The sequence below is a fragment of the Crocodylus siamensis genome, chromosome 1 (assembly GCF_052110815.1).
Source record: "Crocodylus siamensis isolate JL-2025a chromosome 1, ASM5211081v1, whole genome shotgun sequence".
Classification (NCBI taxonomy): domain Eukaryota; kingdom Metazoa; phylum Chordata; order Crocodylia; family Crocodylidae; genus Crocodylus; species Crocodylus siamensis.
Genome location: NC_143395.1, coordinates 219,139,893 through 219,160,427, shown reverse-complemented (window position 1 = coordinate 219,160,427; position 20,535 = coordinate 219,139,893). Strand labels below are relative to the sequence as shown.

General features: G+C 47.8%; 1 protein-coding gene across 2 annotated transcripts; it reads left to right on the top strand.

The window, feature by feature from the left end:
- Window positions 1-2,358: 2,358 nt before the first annotated feature.
- POPDC2 (popeye domain cAMP effector 2) lies at window positions 2,359-20,526 on the top strand. 2 transcript variants are annotated; one of them, XM_090057015.1, is made up of 4 exons: window positions 2,359-4,706; window positions 8,886-8,994; window positions 12,673-13,069; window positions 20,133-20,526. In XM_090057015.1, the coding sequence occupies exons 1-4, from the start codon at window positions 4,186-4,188 to the stop codon at window positions 20,216-20,218; spliced, it is 1,113 nt and encodes a 370-aa protein (XP_089913141.1). In that variant the 5' UTR covers window positions 2,359-4,185; the 3' UTR covers window positions 20,219-20,526. The 2 variants fall into 2 exon arrangements, with proteins under 2 accessions (XP_089913141.1, XP_089913133.1); XM_090057007.1 differs by having other exon boundaries at window positions 2,360-4,706; window positions 12,673-13,207.
- The last annotated feature ends 9 nt before the right edge of the window (window positions 20,527-20,535 follow it).

Below are 20,535 nucleotides of genomic sequence, written 5' to 3'. Positions count from 1 at the left end.
TCTCTTTCTTTACCAGCCAAGACTGTGATTGATGTCACAGATTTTTTTTCCCCCTCAGTGGAATGCAATGTTTCACTCTAGCTTTTGCCACAAGTGAGTGTTGTGTTCTTCCTGAACTATTAGTAGAGGAGCTGCTCATGTGTCTTTTGAATGACTAGTGCCAAAGCGAATGGTATGCCTGGAATGACTGCTGTAAGTTTGTCCTGAAACAGAACCACCCATGTAATCCTACCTCCCAGAAAGGCCTGTTCCACAGCTCATCCAGCCTCACTCCACACCATTGTCCTTTGCATTTATACTTTGATCTCCGAGGATGCAACTGGGCTTGAAAAATTAATTGCTTTCTGGCAACAGTGGAGTTCCTGCCTTAGGTTCCTGCCTTTGGTTCTCAGCTGATACTTGTATCACTGGTCATCTGGATGTAATCGAATCCAGCTGGCTCTTCCAGAGCTAAGATGACACTGGACTGCCAGACAGAAATGTTATAACCCTTGAATTAGTCATAAGTAACAGACTAGAAAGAACCCAGGTTCTTTCCCCAAGTCTTTGAGTGCAGTTTGCAGTAATGAGTTCCAGCGGGGTTGAAATCTTTCCGATTCTGGAATGATGGAGGGAAAATATAAAAATCTGTCATATATAGTAGACACCAGTCTATTGATATATTTCAGATACCTGAGTGGGTGGTGGGAGGAGAGGTGTTTGTGGTATGATGCACTGTGCTATCGTTTCTTTCCCCTCCTTCCCTGCCCCTATCCCCTTGCTTCTTGTGTTGGATGAAAAATGCGTATACAATGAAAGCTGTAATATTTTGATTTGATTAGAGAGATAATTAACGGCATTGAGACCAAGTCAGACAGAAAGCAGGGTAGAGTTGCACCTTAGAGGCTAAATGAATCAGAGATGCATAAACTTTCATGAGCAAGTTTTATCAGATATTGTGAAAGAAAGTTCATAGCACACCTTGGACACATGATTAATGATCTCTAACCTCTCCTGGAAAATGACAAATGTCTTAAGGTTGCCATAGGGGCAGTCACCATGTGAAAGGAGACATCCATCTGCCATGAAGTCCAAAAACACACAGAAGTCTGTGGATAACTCTTTAACCTTTCATCACTGACCTCAGATTAGCTGTTCTTTAACAGTGAAGCTTTAAAAGCCAATTTAAATGGGAAGTTGTGGAATAGGAGATCCTCTACAGACTGGATTGTATTAAGTATGCTCTAAACAGGGACTGTGGATTCTTATCTCATTTTCTGGATTAGTTCTTCTGGCTTCTTTGTCCCTATGGGTTTATTACTTGTTTGCCCTCTCAGCACTACCCCCACCCTCCTTTTCTCTACCTCTTCCCCTTCCATGATCTTTTCTATTCAGATCACAGGGGTACATCTTCAAGTGGGCTAAGTATTATGTCCTGTCTTGATCATGAAAGCTTGTGGATCTCTGAGTCATTTTAACTTGATGTTCCAATTCCCTTGGTGTGGGTACTCCTGCCCTTCCTATGCAGCTTTGCTTCCTAGCATCATGGTTGTTACTGCTGCTGTTTTAACAGACCCAAAAAAGGAGATCTGTTTGCATGAGAGGCCAGCACCCTGTAGCTGTGCAGTGCCTTACTCCTTGTAGCATGGAAATGCATTATTTTCTCCAGAGCCCTCTGCATACGGGATGGAGGATCCTTTGTGAGAAAACATTTTTCAAGGGCACTTCTCCAAATGGACTAAGTGTTATGTCCTCTAGTGTCCTTGTGGTAACTGAAGGTGGAAAAATCCAAATGTCTTGTCTTAGAAATGAACTACTGGGTTCAGCAGATTCCCCACGCTTGAACAAAGCGTGACCTTACGGTGCATCATTGGTGGAACATTTTTGAAGTGTGGTCCCCTAAAAGCAAATGTTGTACTGAATCTTCTATAGCATCCTATTGTTGCTATTTGTATTGTAGCTGTGTGCTTGTTATTGTGGACATGCTTTTTGTATTTGTGCATTCGGTCCCTCGCCCATCTGTATAACATCCAGCGTATATGAACTTCTTAGGACGATTGCGAGTTAGACCTCAAATTCGTGGTGGTCTGTCTCGCAATTGAGTGGTGGTCTGTAATGGTAAGAGCTTTGCTAAGAGCAAGAGTTTTGCACGCTATGCTAATAGCAAAGCTCTTTCTATTACAGTCCACCCCTCGATTGCGAGACAGACCACCAAGAATTTGAGGTCTAACTCGCAATCGTCCTAAGAAGTTCGTATACGCTGGATGTTATACAGATGGGTGAGGGACCGAACGTGCAAATATAAAAAGCATGTCCACAATAACAAGCATACAGCTACAATACAAATAACAACAATAGGGTGCAAGAGAAGATTCAGTACAACATTTGCTTTAGGGGACCACCCTTCAAATTCAGACATGTCTGCCAATGGACAGCCTGATTGAGCTGTTCCTGCAGACAGGCATTTTGTGTGCTCAGACATTTAAGCACCGTAAGGAGCAGCCAAGGGACAGTGCATTGAGCACCACTCTCCCCCTCAGACTTAAACTCCCTCTCAATCCACTGTTGCACCTCAGCAGGAGTTACAGGGCACTCCTGCTTACTCCAATAAACAGATGAACTCAATTTACAGAGTGCCTTTGCGACTTCATACCACAACCCAGTGTCGGGCCAACCCGGCATCCTTTTTTCTGATCCCTCTCCCTCCCCCTTCCGCAGCTTCTTAAATAAATTCATGTTAAATGTCAGGGGAATCCCACTGCTCACACCAATTGTCTTAGAATGAACTACTGGGTTCAGCAGATTCCTCACGCTTGAACAAAGGACGTCCTTATGGTTGTTTTCACCCGTGCAAAGCTTTATTTAAGGATACTTGCAGAAGCAGGCGATAGAACAGAGCAGAGAGGATGGCCACCTCACATTAGCCTTAGGCAGCAGCCGCTACCCCGCATGGTTTCCCTGGCCCTGGAGTGTCCCAGTCCCAGGGACGCAATAGCCTGCGCTGGGGCTCCACGCAAGTCGGAACTCTTGCCAGAGCGGAGAAACCCATAGCAACCCAAGAATGCATAGCTTATATAGTCTGAAGCAAACAATGTTATCTCAAGCTAGGAAAATGGGGATGATTTGTGATCCAACGCACCTGGTGTTTACCACATTCCCCTGTATCACAACATTCTACTATCTAGGTTCACGACTCGGTCACACTCACAGAGCAGGAGGCTACATGCCGCTTTGCCGGCCTCCTATGGAATCAGCATGCAAAACTCTTGCTCTTAGCAAAGCTCTTACTATTACATGGCTCATCTACTGTAGTTTGTCCAGAGGATAAGTAATGTGGCCAAGTGGACATTCATCCTAAATTTCAGTGTCTCACATGATGGAGCTGCCATCACTTTCCATGAAAGGCTAAGCCACAGTCTGAGAGGTATCCTTGCCAGAAAATAGTTCCTGACACTTTTCCCCATTACTATGAGTTACAGCCCAAGAACGGAGGTAGTGTTTTGGTTTATTTGTGGCACAATTAATAATACCCTTTTCTCCAAAAATAGTGTGTAACCATATCACATGCACATACTGCAGTAAACTATCCCCTTTCCCCTTCTTGCTCTGCACTAAGCTTATCTAGTCCTCTGAGTTATGTTAAGTGGCCAGTGCCTGCCTGTTCCCCTTGCTGCTTTTACTCCTTGGATTTCAATTCCAAACATGGTTATCCTTTTGGGGTCTCTCTTCTACCCGTTGCCAAGTGATACACATTCCAAATTCAATACAAGCTCCCTGTACTTCCCCCCTGCCCTCCCTCCCTCCCTCCCTCCCTGCTGCTCTGTGTGTGTCTATTTTCACTTCTGGAGGACTGGCGAGAGAGTGCAACAGGATCTCTTCTCAGTCCCCTGCTCTGAGTTCTCTACCTAAAGGCCTTTGCTTTCTTTTTGACTGAGTTGTTCAGACTTGTCTTTGCCTACTCTGTCTTCTCCAGCCTTGGCTAGTGGGTGAGGCCAGTGAACCAGTTCCTGCACCCAGAAGCAGCAGAAAGAAAAAGTAGCTGTATCTCTGGGAGCAAAGAAAGCCATTGAAAGTTATTTGGAAATGGTGCTCTGAAGCACCGTGCGGAGGGTCTGAAGAGCTCTCAGGAGACGCAGGGCTGCCCTGCAGCTCTGGTTTCAGCTGGCTGTGTATGATTTTTGTATGACAATATATTTCTAAACCAGGATGGCTGGGGCAGGTGGAGACTGGGAAAGGATGAGTAGAAACAGCACTTTTTGGGACCAGATCTTCTCTCAGCCTCTTTCATGCGAGGTCTGGAAGCAGACCATGGAGGAAGCAGCCTATCATCTAGCTGGCTGCATCCTTCTGCTGGGTTACATGGGGGGAAGTGGGATCTTTGGATCCATCTACATATTTAGCCTACTGGCCATTGGCTACTTCTGCTATGCTCTTTGGGGCTGGCTGGATGCCTGTGGGCTGGATATCTTCATCTGGAACATGCTGCTGGTCATGGCCTGCTTGCTTCAGCTGGCTCACCTGACTTACCTTCTCCGTAAGGACACCTTCTTGGAAGAATTTGATCTTCTTTACAAGACCATCTACCAGCCTCTCCAGGTGCCCCTCCAGGTCTACAAAGAGATTGTGAAATGCTGTGAAGAACAGGTCCTTTCACTGACCAGAGACCAGAGCTATGCCCTGGAAGGCAAGACACCCATCAACCGCCTGTCTCTACTTCTCTCTGGCAGGTAGGCTGTACCTTATCCTGACTTTACCTTTCTGAACCCTGGAATATTTATGGGAGGGAGGCAGTCTGGACTAATGGATAGGGCACTGGGCCAATTCTCAAGAGACTTTCTAGCTCGGTTATGGCTGGTGGCAGACTTTGGGGTGGGTTACTTCACCTCTCTGCACCTCATTTTCCCTATCTGTAAATAGAGGGTACCTCCTTTGTCAACTGCTCCAAGATCTGCTCATGAAAAGTGCTACATCAGAGCTAGGTAATGTTTATTAGTAGTATTTTAGGGAGGGTTTGGAGAACCGTGTAGTATATATCATGAATCTGGTTACTCAGCCTCACAGGGAATGGATGGGTTGTTTTTCATTTCATTTGTTTTCTGCTATATTACAGAGATGGTAGTGCTGGTGGGAGATGATGGCAAACAGCTTGGGAATGTCTAGAGGCTTCTATCAATAGAATAGGTGAATGCTGACTTCCCACCACCTTGCCAGTATGCAAGGAACAACCTGTACAGGTAGGAGGGAAGTCACACTGAGCTTATGGTAGTGCTGGGTAGAAATCGGATTGGCAGTCCCCATGATGCAGATGCCTGTCTCTAGAAACTGATGCGGGATTCAACAGTCCATTTCATACAGTAAGTCAAAAGAAAAAGGCTACATTCCTGACTCACAATGACAGAGTCAGTGGCTTGCAACTTCTTCATTCTGCAGGATATTTGGTAACAGGCAGATTCTTTGGATCCTGCCTCACCTGGCAGCTCTCCTTCCCCTTAACCCATCAATGCTGCTTCACACCGTAGACTGCCAAGTGGTGCCCTTGTGGACCACTGAATATCCACAGGCCATAGTTTGGGAATCCCTCCCCATTGCCCTCACACACGTGGGTTGTGGTTACTTTCACTAGTGCAGTGACTGTGAAAGACTCTGAAGTTAACCTTTCATGGACATCATGGCTCAAAGGAATGTGCTAGTACTGCAGTGACTGAAGGAATTTCGGATGTTAGCATACTAGCTAGCATGTGCAGTTTTCATCTGGAAAAATTGAAGTGTAGCAAAGTAAATGAGACACTAAAATACTTCATGGTCCCAACCCAACTACATGTAAGATCCAGTCAATTGGAGAGGAAGGATAGAGACCAGAAATGGAAGCCACTTTGAACTCAGATAGCTTGCCAGGATCCTTTGAGTACCAGGAATGAGGGACCAGGCAAATCCAAAAAAGGTGGCAAGTTGCTCAAGGTTGAGGAAGGGAGGTAAGAACATTGCTTGGCATTGCAGCTGTCTGCAGTTCCTTGAATGTTTCTTTGGGGCTGCTGTTCTTGGGCACTGCTCCTTGGGCAAGGATAACAGACCTTCTGAAGGCTTAAGATCTGCTTGAGTGCTAGTTTATCACCTTAGACCAGGGTGTCAAATTGATTTAGCTCTGTGGGATGGATCCACACTGTAGGGCTTCTTGGAAGCTGGCTGGACAACCCTCAATTGTCAGCAGTGGTGTCAACATGGCTGTGACCCTACTGTGTTAACATGGCTCCAGAACACAGGGGTTAGTCCTGCTGCCGTTCACCTTCCTCACTTTCTCCCTGCTGCTGACTTCAGTCACTAACAACAACTAAAAACCCTGGTTTTTAATGGTGGGTAGGAGGCAGGGTGAGTGGTGGCAGTGCTAAATCTCTGGGAACCAGAGCCACACCAGTGCAGCTCAGGCAGTCACAGCAACAAGCTCCAAGAGCCATATCTAGGCCCTGGAGGTGGGCTGGATGATCCAGCCCCATATTTGATACCCCTGCCCTAGGCTCATGTACAATAAAATATTAATAGCTCTTAGCCTGATTTCTCCCCACCCTGGGAGCATGCGTGTGGTGGATGGATTACTGTTTTTCCTTCATCACCTTCCTCTGTCACATAGCATGTATTGAAGGGGACTAGGGAGAACAGATAACAAATAATAATACAAATAAGTGCTGTACACTCCAATGGCACCTTACATCTGGAAGGTACCATTGGCTAGTGGGGTGTTCATAGCGCTGACACAGCTCTCTGCATTATTCAGTTCCTTGAAAATATAACTAATCTTCACTGCGCTTTCCCACTGGAAAATATTTGTGTATTACTCTTGTTTTATAGCTGGGGAAGCTGAGACAAAGGGGTAAAGTCTACGATGGCCTAGGAAGTCAGTGGTTTAACCACTGCTAGAATCCAGGAGCCCTAATTCCTAAGCCTTTGTTCAGGCCTGTCCCATGTATTTTAGGATTATACAGAGTGTATGGGGGCCTGGTAGAAAACATGTTCTATTGGAATAAAACCTGCTTGAGGCCCCTATGCTCCACCACTCCTTGGCTCTCCATTGTGAAAGGGAGGAAACCTAGAGAGAAAATCCAATGGGAGATATCAGCAAAGTGGGTTACTGCCAAAACTAATTGACAAGTGCAAATTCCTGCACTTAGGACAGAACAATCCCATGCACCAGTACAGGCTGGGGGCTGACTGGCTAGACAACAGCTCTTCAGAAAAGGACTTGAGGATCACAGTGAACAATAAGCTGAATATGAACCAGCAGTGTGCCCTTCTTGCCAAGAAGGCTAATGGCATACTGGGTTGCATTGGTAGGTGGGTTGCCAGCAGGTCATTGGAAGTGATTATTTCCCTTGATTCAGCACTCATGAGGCCACATCTGGAGCACTGTGTTCAGTTTTGGGCCCTCCACTACAGAAAGGATATGGACAAATTGGAAAGAGTCCAGTGGAGGACAATGAAAATAGTGAGGGGACTGGGGGATGTGACTTATGAGGAGAGGCTCAGGAAACTGGGCTTTTTTAGTGTACAGAAGAGAAGAGTGAGACGGTATTTAATAGCAGCCTTCAGCTGCCTGAAGGGGGGTTCAAAAGACGATGGAGCTGGACTATTCTTAGTGGTGGCAGATGACAGAACAAGGAGCAATGGTCTCAAGTTGCAGCAGAGGAAGTTAAGGTTAGATATTAGGAAGAATTTTCACACTAGGAGGGTAGTGAAGCACTGGAACAGGTCACCCGGAGAGGTTGTGGACTCTCCATCCTTGGAGGTTTTAAGACTCAGCTAGACAAAGCTTTGGCTGGGATGATGTAGATGGGGATGGTCCTGCCTTGAATTAGGGGGTTGGACTAGATGACTTCCTGAGGCCCTTTCCAACCCTCATTTTCTATGATTCTATGATTTTTCACCACGTTCTTTCCAGATGTACCAGACAGCCTACAAAGGGAGCAGCTTCGCTGGGGTAACAACTGGCTTGGGACTGGGATCCCAGGTTCTACTGCTGGCCCTCCCAGCCCCACACCTTGCTGTGGCCCTGTATGCTGTGATTATGGGTGAATACAGTGGAGCATTTCCCTGCTCCTTTTACATGGTGTTGCACAGGAGGGGAGTATGAGGGCCTTGGCATTTTTTATAGGTTATTTCCGGGTTTCATGTGAACAATAGCCTAAAAGGAGCAGGAGGGAGGCTTCCAAAGGTTGAATTTCATTCAGATTAGAAAGATGAGCAAACCATATTTTGTCCTTCCCTGACACCTTGAGTTGAGAAACCTCAAAATACTTGACAAGTAATGCAGTCAGCCTTGTGACTACCCTAGAAGATGGGACAGACTCATTGCCATTCTACAAAAGGGGAAACCAGGGTACAGAGAAGGAAATGGATGGTCCCAATTCCCATAATCAGCTAAGAACAAAGAGGTCCCCACTTCTCCGACTCTGAGTCTCTTCTTTGCTTGAGACCCATAAACCTAAACCATTGTTGGTCATGTCTGACCTTGACGTTGCTAGACAACTATAGCAGCCATAGGGGAAAGGGATACTCAGAAGGGGCAGTGAGGCCACAAGAAGTCAAAGCAAACCATGGGTGTTCAGGGAGCCACATGGACAACGACAACAACCCCATGAAGTTTTAGGCTCCTGCGATAAAGATTTCTTGCTGTGGAGGCAGTGCCTCCTCTGTGTCTACCTCTTCAGTTAGGCATTGCAGTAGAAGAAAGACATGGATGGCTTGAAGCGACCAGAAAAAGGGCAACAAGAAAAAAATATTGTTGGGTTGGAAGACCTGAAGAAGAGTTGGAGAGAAACGGGTGTTAAATGTTTTGGCCTAAATCTGAGTGGGTTATGTATGGCTTGCACTGGCCTTTTTCTGGCTTAAGTCTGTCACCCGTTCATTTTCTCCAGGGTCAGAGTGAGCCAGGATGGACAGTTTCTGCATTACATCTTCCCCTACCAGTTCATGGACTCCCCTGAGTGGGAGTCGCTGCGGCCCTCTGAGGAAGGAACCTTCCAGGTAACCCCTTGACTGTTCCAGAGCTGCTCAGACTTGCTCTTCCTTGTTCTGCACATGTATGGGAAAGGGAGGAGAGGGCAGGGAGTGAATTGTCAGTCCACCAACCCATAGCAAATCATATGGACTGGTACTGTCATCCGATGCATTAACCTGTTTCTTCCTTCTTTTGAAGCATTCAGTCTTCAGCTGGCTACAGGATACCGTAAGGGCCATTGGCGTAGCTGGGAAACTGGAGTCATTGCTCTGTTTCCATATGCTGCACTATTAAGTTGCACGGTCCCAGAACAGTGAGGGTGATTCATACCTGCATCCAGCTAGGTTCAAGTGTAGATGTCCCTCCTAGAAGGATCAGAGGCTTTTCTGGTGCCAGATTGCTCAGTGTTGTTTGTAGCAATTGTATTCCTGAGGCTGCCTGTTTTGGGCTCTCAACCCCATAGTACTTGAGTACTTCCTATTCCAGAGGAAGGTTGTTAAAATGCTGGATCAGCCCCTCTCTCTGCTCTCTGGGGTTGACTAATTCTTGTCAGGAGATTAATGGCCACTATCTAAAATATGACAGAGAGAAGGGAGTTTGCTAATTGCCTGAGTGCAATTTGGGTTATTGCAAGATAATACACTGCATAGGGAACCAACTTCAGACCTGGTGTAAATGGTGCTTTCTGCTTTCTCAGGTGTAAATGTGGCCTCCTCCACCTCCTACTGAGAGAGAGAGCGTGGTTGAGGTTACTTTGAAAGATGAATCGGCTGCCACTGACAAACTTAGGCTTGGTGGATCACAAGGGGAATCATTCCATGGGATTACAGCAGGTTTGGTAACTGATAGCTCATGACTTGTGAGGAAGGGGATAGCTGACGGTGGCCACATTGTGTCCTCTGAAGAGTTCTCCCTGAGGAAGAAATGAGAGGACTTGACAAGCAATGCAGTCAGCCTTGTGACTACCCTAGAAGGTGGGACAGACTCATTGCCATTCTACAAATGGGGGAACCAGAGTACAGAGAAGGAAATAGATTGTCTCAAGTCCCATAGTCAGCTAAGAGCAACCTCCTGGAGGTTGAAAATCTAACTGGGCAATTTCTGGGAAATAGTGTGTTTGTGGAAGGAAGATACTTCAACAGCTGTGCTTAGTTGGCTCCAGGAGTGAATCCAGTGAGGGTGCAGTGGTGTGGATGTACCCCCTTTCAGTCAGCCATGCTGTGGGAGCAGCAGCTGGGGACATTTTTTTCCATTCCCTAAAGCAAGTCTTTCCCCTCTACTCAGTGGCACCTCCCTTCCATCCTCTCACCACTTGCCCACCCCTTGCCCACCACTGCTATTGTCTCTTGCTGTCCAGTGGATTTGCGGGGCGGGGGGCTCCAGAGCTTTTCCTGCTCAGGCTTAGCTGTGGACAGTGGCAGCAGTAGGAAGGTCCTTTCTTCCTGCCCTGCCAACCCAGGAGCAGTTGTACAAGAAGGGAACCTGCCTGTTGCTGCTACTTTCTCTAACTGAGCCTAGCTCCATGTGCAGCTCAGCTGGAGTGAAGCAGGAATGGCTCTGGAACTGCAACCCCCTCCATATCATTTGGAGATAGCAGTGGGAAGTGGGGGGAGTAAAGGGGGAGCAGAGGGAATGTGCCACTGATCATGTAGGGGAAGGGAGGGAGGGGAGATTTTTACCTGCTTGAGGACCTTAAAAAAGTCCCCTACTGCTTTACAAGCAGCATGGTCTGCCTACCCTGGTGTGGGGGGTGGGACAGGAGCAGGTGCTGCAGCCACCCCTGCAGCAGAAGTCGCTGCTCCGATACCCCACTTTCCAAAATCCTTAGATCTGCCCATGGCTGGCTTCATGCTAGTAGCCCATTCAACTGTACAACTGGGAGAGCTGTTGGACAATCAAAGCTTCCAGGCATCAGGAAGGACACCCTGATAGCTACAACAGCACTCCAGCCCTACTGCTCCGTTCTCTGTATGTTGGAGAAGGGTAAAAGACTGACGGTAATGGGCTCAGGCTAATGCCCACATTCTGACCTGGATTGCACAGCAGCTGGCAAGCTGGCAGGGGCTGAACTGGGTTGGGTTACATGGTTACTCTTCTTGTAAGAGGCCTGAGCCGTAAGAGCTGATGGTGCACAGAGAGAGAGATGGTAATGAGTGTGTTGCTGAGCTGGGTATCATATTTCTCTTTATTAGTTGTGAGCAAAAGATGAGATTTGCTGGGGCAGTTTCAAGTCCTTGCAAAAACCTGTTGGGAAGATTCTGGCCTGGCCTTTTTAGGTTTTGGCATGACCCTGAGTCACTCGCAACCTGTCTTGGGGAAGTTCTCATGTTCTAGTTCCCATGTCTCACAAGGCAGCTGCCTGCAGGACATTCAATATCAAACTCAAAGGCACATGGGTGTAAGCTGAGCCATGTTTGGCTTCCAAGCAACCTCTCCTGGGGTCCCCTGGTAACGAGATACTTGGATGTATGGGGAGTCCCTACAGTATGGTCTGAATGGCACTGTTCTCATACCTGCATCTCAGTTACTCTCTGGCCTGCTTTGCTTTGCTCCAACCAAAGACAGTTTAATTTATTGATGAGTTTCTGAATAACTCTTGCTGGAGAAGACACTGGCTTTCTCTGGGCAAGATCTAAGAGGGGAAAAAACCCACCCTGAAGCAGGGGTCAGCAAGTTTTTGGGCAGAGTGCCAAAAACAACCACAACCTCGATTTGTAAGATGTTGGCATGATGGGCAAATGGCAGGGGAGCACAGCTGCAGCCCTGGCACCTTCCACGCCCTCCGCCTGGAGGCATGCATGCCAACCAAAATGCCTTTGTGTGCAACACTCTGGCATGCATGCTGAGGGTTGCCTACCCTTGCCCTGAATCCTTCTGTAAAAACAAATAAATTGAACATTTAATGTCTTGGTTCAATTCCTACTTGCATAATTACAGCATTTCTCAAATATCAGCCACATGTGATATCTTTCCTTTTTGTGTAGCATTGTAGCGTTGTTAAGCAGCTGTTTATAGTCTGCCCCAATAGGAGTAATACCAGGAATATCGCATGACAATAAGACTAGATCACATTGTCAGGAAATCCAGTAGACTATTGCGCAGCAGCAGCTGCTGCTTCTATTAGAGCTGAGAAGTTGGGTCACGCCCAAGAGGAAAAGTTTTTTGCTTTCCAGTCCCCAGGCATTCTTAAACCATGCACGCCTGCAGCCCAGCTAAGGCAAGAGGGGCAGCCCACCACAATGGTGTGCAGGGAAAAGACTGGCCCACAACCTTTTATAGGTCGAACTCCCCATTGAAATCAGTTCCCAACCCTAGTGACAAAAGTCCTGCAGAAAGCCAGGCTTTCACTGATACCTGTACTTTCTCCCCTGGTCTTTTCAGTGGCCTTATGCAGGCATAAATGGGGGTACAATTTGAAGAGAGGGGGGCAGAGGTGCCTCACTAAATGTAGTTTACAATTCTAGTAGTGAGATGCCTTGGCTCTGTAGGGTGAACAGAAGTGAAAGCCACCATTTTAGGCATTGAGATCAGCAGATCCGACTGTCCAACACATGGCGGCACATGCGGGTGGAGGCAGGGGCATGAGCATAAAATAGGTAGTGGTTCCCTTTCAGGATAGAGCCCCACTTTAAGGCAATAGCCCCATAGCTGAGCAGTTCAGTCCATCATGTTCTTGTCCCTTCCCTCCCCCTTGCCCCTTGTAGGTCACCTTGACAGCAGAGACTGACTGCAGTTATGTCTCATGGCCACGGAAGAGGCTGTACCTTCTGCTGAGGAAGGATCGCTACATTGCCCGTCTCTTCTCATCCCACCTTGGCTGTGACATTTCGGAGAAGCTCTATGCCCTCAATGACAAACTCTTTGCAAAGTTTGGCCTGCGCTTTGACATTCGCCTGCCCAGCCTCTACCACGTCTTGGGACCAGCCTCCACAGAGCTGGAGAAGGAGCTGGAAGAGTGTGATGAGCCACCAGTCCCCCCTCGTCCTTTACCCACCTTTGTCCAAACAGCTGCCTCAGCCCCTTCACCACCTCCTCCCTCTGCTCCTGCTTCTGCTCCTCCTGCCCACCCCAAGGCAGGCCGGCCTGACAGTGACCTGCTGGGTGAGGACTCTACCAGTCTTGTGTTGGAAGATTTTGCTGAGTTGCCAGGGTCTTTTATGGACTATGTGAGCGAAGGGGAGTATATGAAGTGAGGGCACTTCTAACATGGGCACACATCACCCTGTGTAGGATTCCTGTGTAAGTACTCACTTGCCTGTGGAAGGAAATACTCACGTGCATGTCTCTGCACCTTGGAGGTGGTGAATGATTTAACTGTCTATGCAAAGCTTAGCACTAATGCTGCCTAGGGGGAGTGGTGAGCTAACATCTGCCAATCTAATTTGCTAAAGGGGTAGGGGGTTGGTTGGGGTCCATGAAGACTGGGTAAGGGGCACAGATCCCAGTGTCCTCCACTTAGCCCTCATGGGTTGGGAAGCCTTTTTAGGCACCGGTTAAATAGACAATAGCCTGCAACTCCCTCCTTCCTACCCTTGTTAATGTCACCCACACAGGATGCTTGGTGCAATAGAGCTGAAATAAGTGGGGAACCCCAAATCTCTCAAATATCCTTTTACTAGTCAAAAATAGATCACTGTGTGGCTCTCGGTGTCAGTGAAAGTCTGCTGGTGGCTGTGAAATTTTCCTCACTACAGCATTCTGGGGGGGCACGTCTCCCTGAGAATCTCATGATGCGTGTTGCACCTGGCACATGCCCCCAGGGGAATTTCTTAGTGTAATTTTCCTGAGGAGCTTAGGTTAAAATACACTCTGGGCTTTGGTAGCTGTGGTTGCCCTGGAAATTGTTCAGTCAGGTTACAGCATCTTTAGATCTGAGGAAATCTTAGAACAAGCAGAGTAATATGGGAGGAGGACATGTTGAATCATGCCACAAAGCTGATGCAGGAGGAGGAGGGGAGGAGACCCACATTTCAAAACAATCTGAAGAAGTGCAAAGCAGGACAGGAAAGAGAATTTCCTTCAGGAGGAGCCCTGTGTGATATATGGCAGAGTACAGGTACTCCTCACTTAACATCGTCTTGGTTAATGTTGTTTCCTTATTACGTTGCTGATCTATTGGAGAACATACTCGTTTAAAGCTGTGCAATGTTTGGTTATAACCTTGTTTAGCCATTGTCTGCTAGTAGGTAACTATTGTGATGTAATTGGATTCACTTGACATCATTTTGCTTAAAAGTCGCATTTTTCAAAATGTAACTATGACATTAAGTGAGGAGTAGCTATACGTGGTTAGGGACCACTGTAATTCAAGCTCTGATGGGGGAATTGGGTGGGATGGGAAGCAGGCTCCCTGCAGGCTTGCCTGAGCCAATTTCAGTGTTTTTCAGGGTGGACTCTCCCACACCCCTGACTGGCTGAGAGATTCTGCCATGGGGCTGATTACCACTGAACAGCAGCACAGAGGCTGTTCTTCAGCTGTTCATGGGCAGCTGGCACTCTTTGACACTGCTTACGTACATGGGGTATTCCTGCTCATGTGGTTTCCCCTCCCCAAGAATGGACTTGAGCAGCTGAGCATCAAAGCTCAACAGAGCCACCTGGTACAAGTAAAAAATTCCACCAGCCTGGTACAGGATCTTCTGAGCCTTGCTTTGCTCTATTGCCACATGGGAAAGGAGGGGAATTTCACCCTCCCCTTCTCTGTGCAGTGGGGCGGAACAGGACTTGGGAGACCCCTGCCAGGTGCCTGCCCCCAGAGCTGGGCATAGGGCACAGTGTGCCTCCGGTATAGGGGCATTGCCTGGCATGGTGGGGCCTCCACCTGGCATAGCTCTCCCGAGCCATGCTCTGCCCCGCCATGCAAAGAGGGGGATAGGGGGAAATTCCCCCTCCCCCCCCCACTCCTGCAGAGCAGCAAAGCAAAACAGGACTTGGAAAACCCATGTTGGGTTGGGGGGAAGCCCCTGCAGCAGGAATGTCCTGCGCCCCATTCCTGACTGTGGAGGCAGGCACTTGACATTCGTATGCCTGCAGCCCCTAGGGCAGGGGGTTCTTACCTGCTCCACTCTGGGAAGGGCTTTTAAACTCCTTGCCAAAGTGGGGAATCAGACAACCTGATTGGCTGAGCCCCAGCAGGGGCTCAGTCTGTACTAGGCTGCCCTTGGAAATATGTGGGGTTTCCAGTGCTTCCAGAGCTCTGCTACCTTTTTTTTCTGTGCTTCAGGTAAGTTTTTTAACTTTTTTCCCCACCCTCCCTCTCTCCCACAGTTTCAGGCCATTTTCAGCCAAATTGTAGTTTTTGGGGGCTTCGGAGGAAATGCTGAATTTCAGTCTTGCCCCTGAAGCCCAAATTACAGTGGTCCCTATACATAATAGTGGAGGATGAGTGATTTTGAACATATAGGGAGCTTGGAAGTGCCAACACTAGGCTTCCCCAGGGACCCCCTGAGTCCCCTGTGGCTCCTGTTAACCATGCAGCCTGAATTCCTTGTTATGCTCCCAGTGAATAGCCCCACTGACTTCCACAGCTTTGCATGGGGGTCACCAGGGGCAGACTTTGGTCTGTAGCATCTGGTCCTGCCCTTGCATTAGCTTAATCCCTGGTAGCTCCACTGATTTCTGCAGCATTACTCCTGACTTACGTTGGTGTGTTTCTTTGCCTCAGAAAAAGCCATCAAGCTGCTGCTCTGAAAGACTGGGAGATCATCAATCAATGTTTAATCATCACCAAGTTGATGGCATTAGTCGTGATTTCTCATTTAGTGAGTGGGCTATGAGAAGGATTGACTCGGCACCATTGTGCTCACAGACATGTTGGGGCTGTGAACTTATGGTGTTTCCTCTTGTGAAGCAGGGTGATATTTCAAGGTAAATTAGCCAAATACCAGCCCAGAGTTTGGGGCATGGATGGACCGTTCATAGGAAGCTGGTGTGTTGATTTTGGCCCTCACCCGGTGATATACAGGAGATGTAAAGGTGTCACAAGCAGTACAGAGGAGAATTCCCCCAGTACAAGGTTAGCCCCCTGAAACCCCTGGCATTTGAGGGGCCTGCTGGCTGGCTGTAGAAGGGTGCAGGGCTTCACTGAATGCTATGGGCTGCTCCAGGCTGGAGCAGGCAATCTGTCAGGGCTGCTGACTTTGGGGGCTGCCTGATACCCAGCCAGTGCAAGTGGCGCGAGGATGGCTCTAAGCCTCCTTTGACTCCACTCTCCCTGGGCCACCAGCCCCTCCTCTGAGGCGGCACAAGCTCTGTCTCCTTGTTTCTGCCAAGACTGTACACAGCCAGAGTAAGAAGGTGTGGCCAAGGCTTCCTTGTGCCAGCAGCCATTATGTTTAAACATTCCTGTGTGAGCAGGGCTTTCAGTATGCCCCAGATTCCCCTGGGTGCGTCCTGTTAAAGGAACATGGTGTGCTTCCCCTTGCCTCCTGACTACTGATGGTGCATGAGAGTAAGGGGCTCTCTCCTCTGGGGCTCCTTCCCCTCACCCATCCCTTCCTTCCTCAGAGGAAGGGACGCTGGGATCTGTGCAAATCCGAGGGGACTAGGACAGATTTCTGAACAAAAATAGCTGCCAGGATAGGTTGTGCTTGAGATCCAGGGTCAAGGGTTGAATTCCAGGCTGAGCTACATTTAGCTTACTGCCGCTCTCCGGTTGTAGTCCCTCATGCTGATTGCCGTCACAGTGCCGTGACAGCCGCTCTCGGCTTCCCATTGCTAAATACAACAGGCAATAGCCAGTCACTGCTATCACAGTCATTGCTGCACTGCAGGGGCTCAGCTCTGCCTTCCAGCTCTCACCCTTTGGGCTCCAAGGTGTGTTTTGCTGTGCTCTGGAAGCCATCCTAGCTATCTCAACCAGGTCGCTGCATTCAGCACTAGTCCTGGCATTTGCTCATTGTGATCTAGCTGCAAGCTGCTCCACTCTGACAGGGATGGGATAGTCTTTTCAGAGGCCTATAACTGAAATGATCTCTGGAGATCAGATGGCTGTTTCTATTTAAAGAAGATGTGTGTATGGGGAAGGGGGAGGCTTCTGGCCCAGTCTTCTCACTCACCATTCGGAGAAAACAGCCTGAAAACAACAGAGGCTCAGTGGCAAAACCAAACTCTTCCTCTGTTATGCAGGCTTGCTTTAACTCTAGGTTAAATGCTTCTTCCTTCCCCTTCATACAAGGCTCCCATATCTGCCAAATTAAGATGGGCCTATTTGGGAAACAGAAACATAACCTGCCAAAAAGAAGAGCCTCATTTAGGGTGAAGGGAGTACTCCTGTTTTCTTTCTCGTAGATAGAGACCTACAAGGATTTTGTATATATGTGTATATATATATAGGGGTGGGTGGGCTTCCTTGCTTGTTTTTTAAATTTCTTGATTCATGTTTACATTTTAAATCTCAGTTATGTTAAGTCTTGTCTCCTCAGGTTTTGTTGGAGGACTTGGAGTTTTCCAGTCCTGACTTGAAGTGGCAGACATATTGCATCTTTTACAAATAATAACAATAATAGCCTTTTATGTTTCACTGCCAGACATCTGAATTAAGTAGATGTAAGCAAACATAAGTAAAATCCGAGTTTTACCCAGTATAAATGAAAATTGCTTCATCTTTCAAATCAGGTTTGACTTTTAGGCTATCCTTATGCTGGAAGGATATCAGAACTCCAGCCATCCACAGAGTCTTTTCGGTAAAACATTTTCATGAGACCTCACATCTTAATAGGCAGGAAAAATCTCCCAGCTTTTTCAACAGAACCTTTCAGTTCTCCCCTCTACACCAGAAAAAAACAAATATTGTGCGTGTGGCTTGGTGGGGCCACCAATATTAACTTCCACTTTATACAGCCCCACTAAAACCTGCTGCATGCTGAGCAGTCTCAGGCTTTGGACTTGCTGGGTTTCACAAGCTAATGAGCTGTGTCAATACTCAGATTGGAAACTTGCAAGGAAAGTCCAGAAATTGCAGGGGTTGGGTGTACCAGCCAGTCCTGAAGCAATGTCTCAGCCTGGAGGTGAGGTTTCTTAAAGCACTTAAAGCTCATGGCTCATCCTCATATGGGGGTTATTTTATGGAGACCTCCTCCCCCATTCACATTTGTACAGATCACCACCCTGCTCACCCGCCAGAGCATAAACCACCTCCTCTGCCATTCTCAGCCACAGAAAGTGGGGGCGGGGGTTACCTTCCTCTGTAGCAGAGGTATGGTCCTCTTTCTTGCATCTCTTGCATGCATTTTAACAACCCTTGCAGTGGCAGGACACTGGCCGTCTTCATCCCCCTGCTTTATTGGTGGCAGCTCGAGGTGCTTTTGGTGTCTTTGGGCACAATGTCTTGTAGTTGTGTAGCAGGGTTTATACATAGGTTTAGGCCAGGTTTGAATTACACTTGGGGGGGCTGGAGGTGGTCTGCAAAAAAAATTGGCCAGGGTTGGGGTTGTTTGCATGGGTCTCTGCCAGTATTGTGGGGCTGGGGCTAGTGGCAGTGGCAGCGGAAAGGAGCTGCCACCTCCTGGGCTGCTTAGAAAAGTGTGGGGTGGGCCAGGGGCTGTGCGCGGCGGCACATGGGCTCTGGGCTGTTGTGGGGGAGTGAGGGGGAAGGGGGGCTGACCAGCCTGCAAGGAGGGCTCTAGTCTCTTATGGGGGTAGGGGGGCTTAGCCCCCCTGAGCTCCCCCTGTAAGTCGAACCCTGGTTATAGGAATAGGTTAGACAAGGACTTGTATGGGATGGTTTGCATAGGGATGATCTTGCCTTATGGGGAAGGGTTACATTTGGAAAATATTTACTGAAAGCTAAAAACCCCTTAATACTATTTAGCTGGAAATAAGGAGCAGAAGCAGCACCCTCTGTCCAGCCAGCTTCACATTCAGAGCTCACCTGCACATGCTCTGTACATCAACAGTGCTACAGTTTGGGAACTCTTTGCTGCATAATAATTTGCATAACAATTAGCAGTAGAAAACCAGGGAACCCTTTGCTATGTAATGATCTTCATAACAATTAGCAATAGAAAACAAGGGTGATTCACACAAACACAGTGTGCTGTGTTTCCGGGGTGTCATCATCTCAAGCAACATATCACTGAGATCCTGTCTGTCGTCATTAGAGATCCCCTGGGGCTTTCCCTTTCAGAGGGTCCTAATGTCAGCTTCCTTGGCAGCCTACACGCTGCCTTCCTAAATTCCCCCTTTGTGTAACATGTAGTTTCATTTCCTTTTTCTAAACTGGGATGGAACAACTGTGTGGTGTTACAAACATGCTAAGTTTCAATGGTATGTGATATTCTTCAACCTGTAGTTTGTAAAGAGGCTTTGGGATCCTTTGGTGTTAGAAGTGCTGTTGAGAGGCAAATTATTCGCTTGTTTTATCCTCTGACTCCCAGGTTGAATTTAGTCATATGAAAGGGAACAAACCAATCCACCCTTGGCACATCAGGAAATAAAATTGGCTAAGAGCAGTATAAACAGTGATAATCCAGTAGAGAAAATACCTTTCACCAGCTGTCTGAGAGGGGCCTTGGTAACATTCAGATGGCTTGTTTAAAATACACAATCCAAAGATTTTGCATAATTTTCAGACATTTCACCCATGTACTTCTGCCTGGAATAGTTCCTAGGACACTGAATTCAGCTTTCTTACCAAAACCCTGCGACTTCCCTTCCATTTTGCATTTCTTCTGGTTTGTGACTGAGCGAAGCTTGTGGGGGGCTTGAACTACTCAGGCTAACTTGTTAGCGGGCATTGGTGTTTTGCCCACTGGGCCTTGCCCCATTCATCCTCATGCACCTAATGTGACTGTTTATGTTTGCACAGCTTGCCTTGGGGGTTTATAGTTCCCAGAAAGCATTTTACACCCTTTTTGTGCTAGTCTGAAAAAGGAAGGCACAGAGGGGCAAAGCGACAAGAACTGGGCCTAATGGCACACAGTGCTGAAGGTGCTCATGATCAGCTGCAGTTGTTGCTGTTGTAGAGCTGTGCATGCATACATTCCCCCAGGCCTCTGGTTTCTTGTTGTGTGAGTAAGACTGATGTGGATTTTGCAAACTGATTTGAGTGGCATTGGTTTCCATTGTCAGGGGAAGAGTTTGACAAATGGCTAAGAACTGTGGTTGTAATAATGGCTTCTTTTTTCCATCCCCTCACTTCCACCTTCCTTTTTTCCTCCTGCAGCTTCTGGAAACCTTCTTCGGAGTTATCCCAGAGTTCTCTTCAAAGGACGAGCCCCCCTGGCTCCCACCCAGACCCCAGAACTCTAGGGAACAGCAGCTGGTTTTGATCATGGAGACTTGCACGCATGTGTGCACACACACCTCTAATCAGAAAGACACTAACATGCACCAAGCTGGTCACATGGGTATGCCACGCACGCACACAGCTACACGAGGTACATGCATGAGACTGAAGTGTGACCTACCCACCCTCCCGGACACTTTCCACCCTGCCTTCTGTTCACAGGCAGTGGCACCAGAGATGTCTGTGTGTGTTCATTTTTATATTCTAATCCTTCAGCTCAGTGGTGTGTCAACAGCTCTTGTAATCAGGTACATTAAAACTGTTGGAGAGAGAGCAGTGT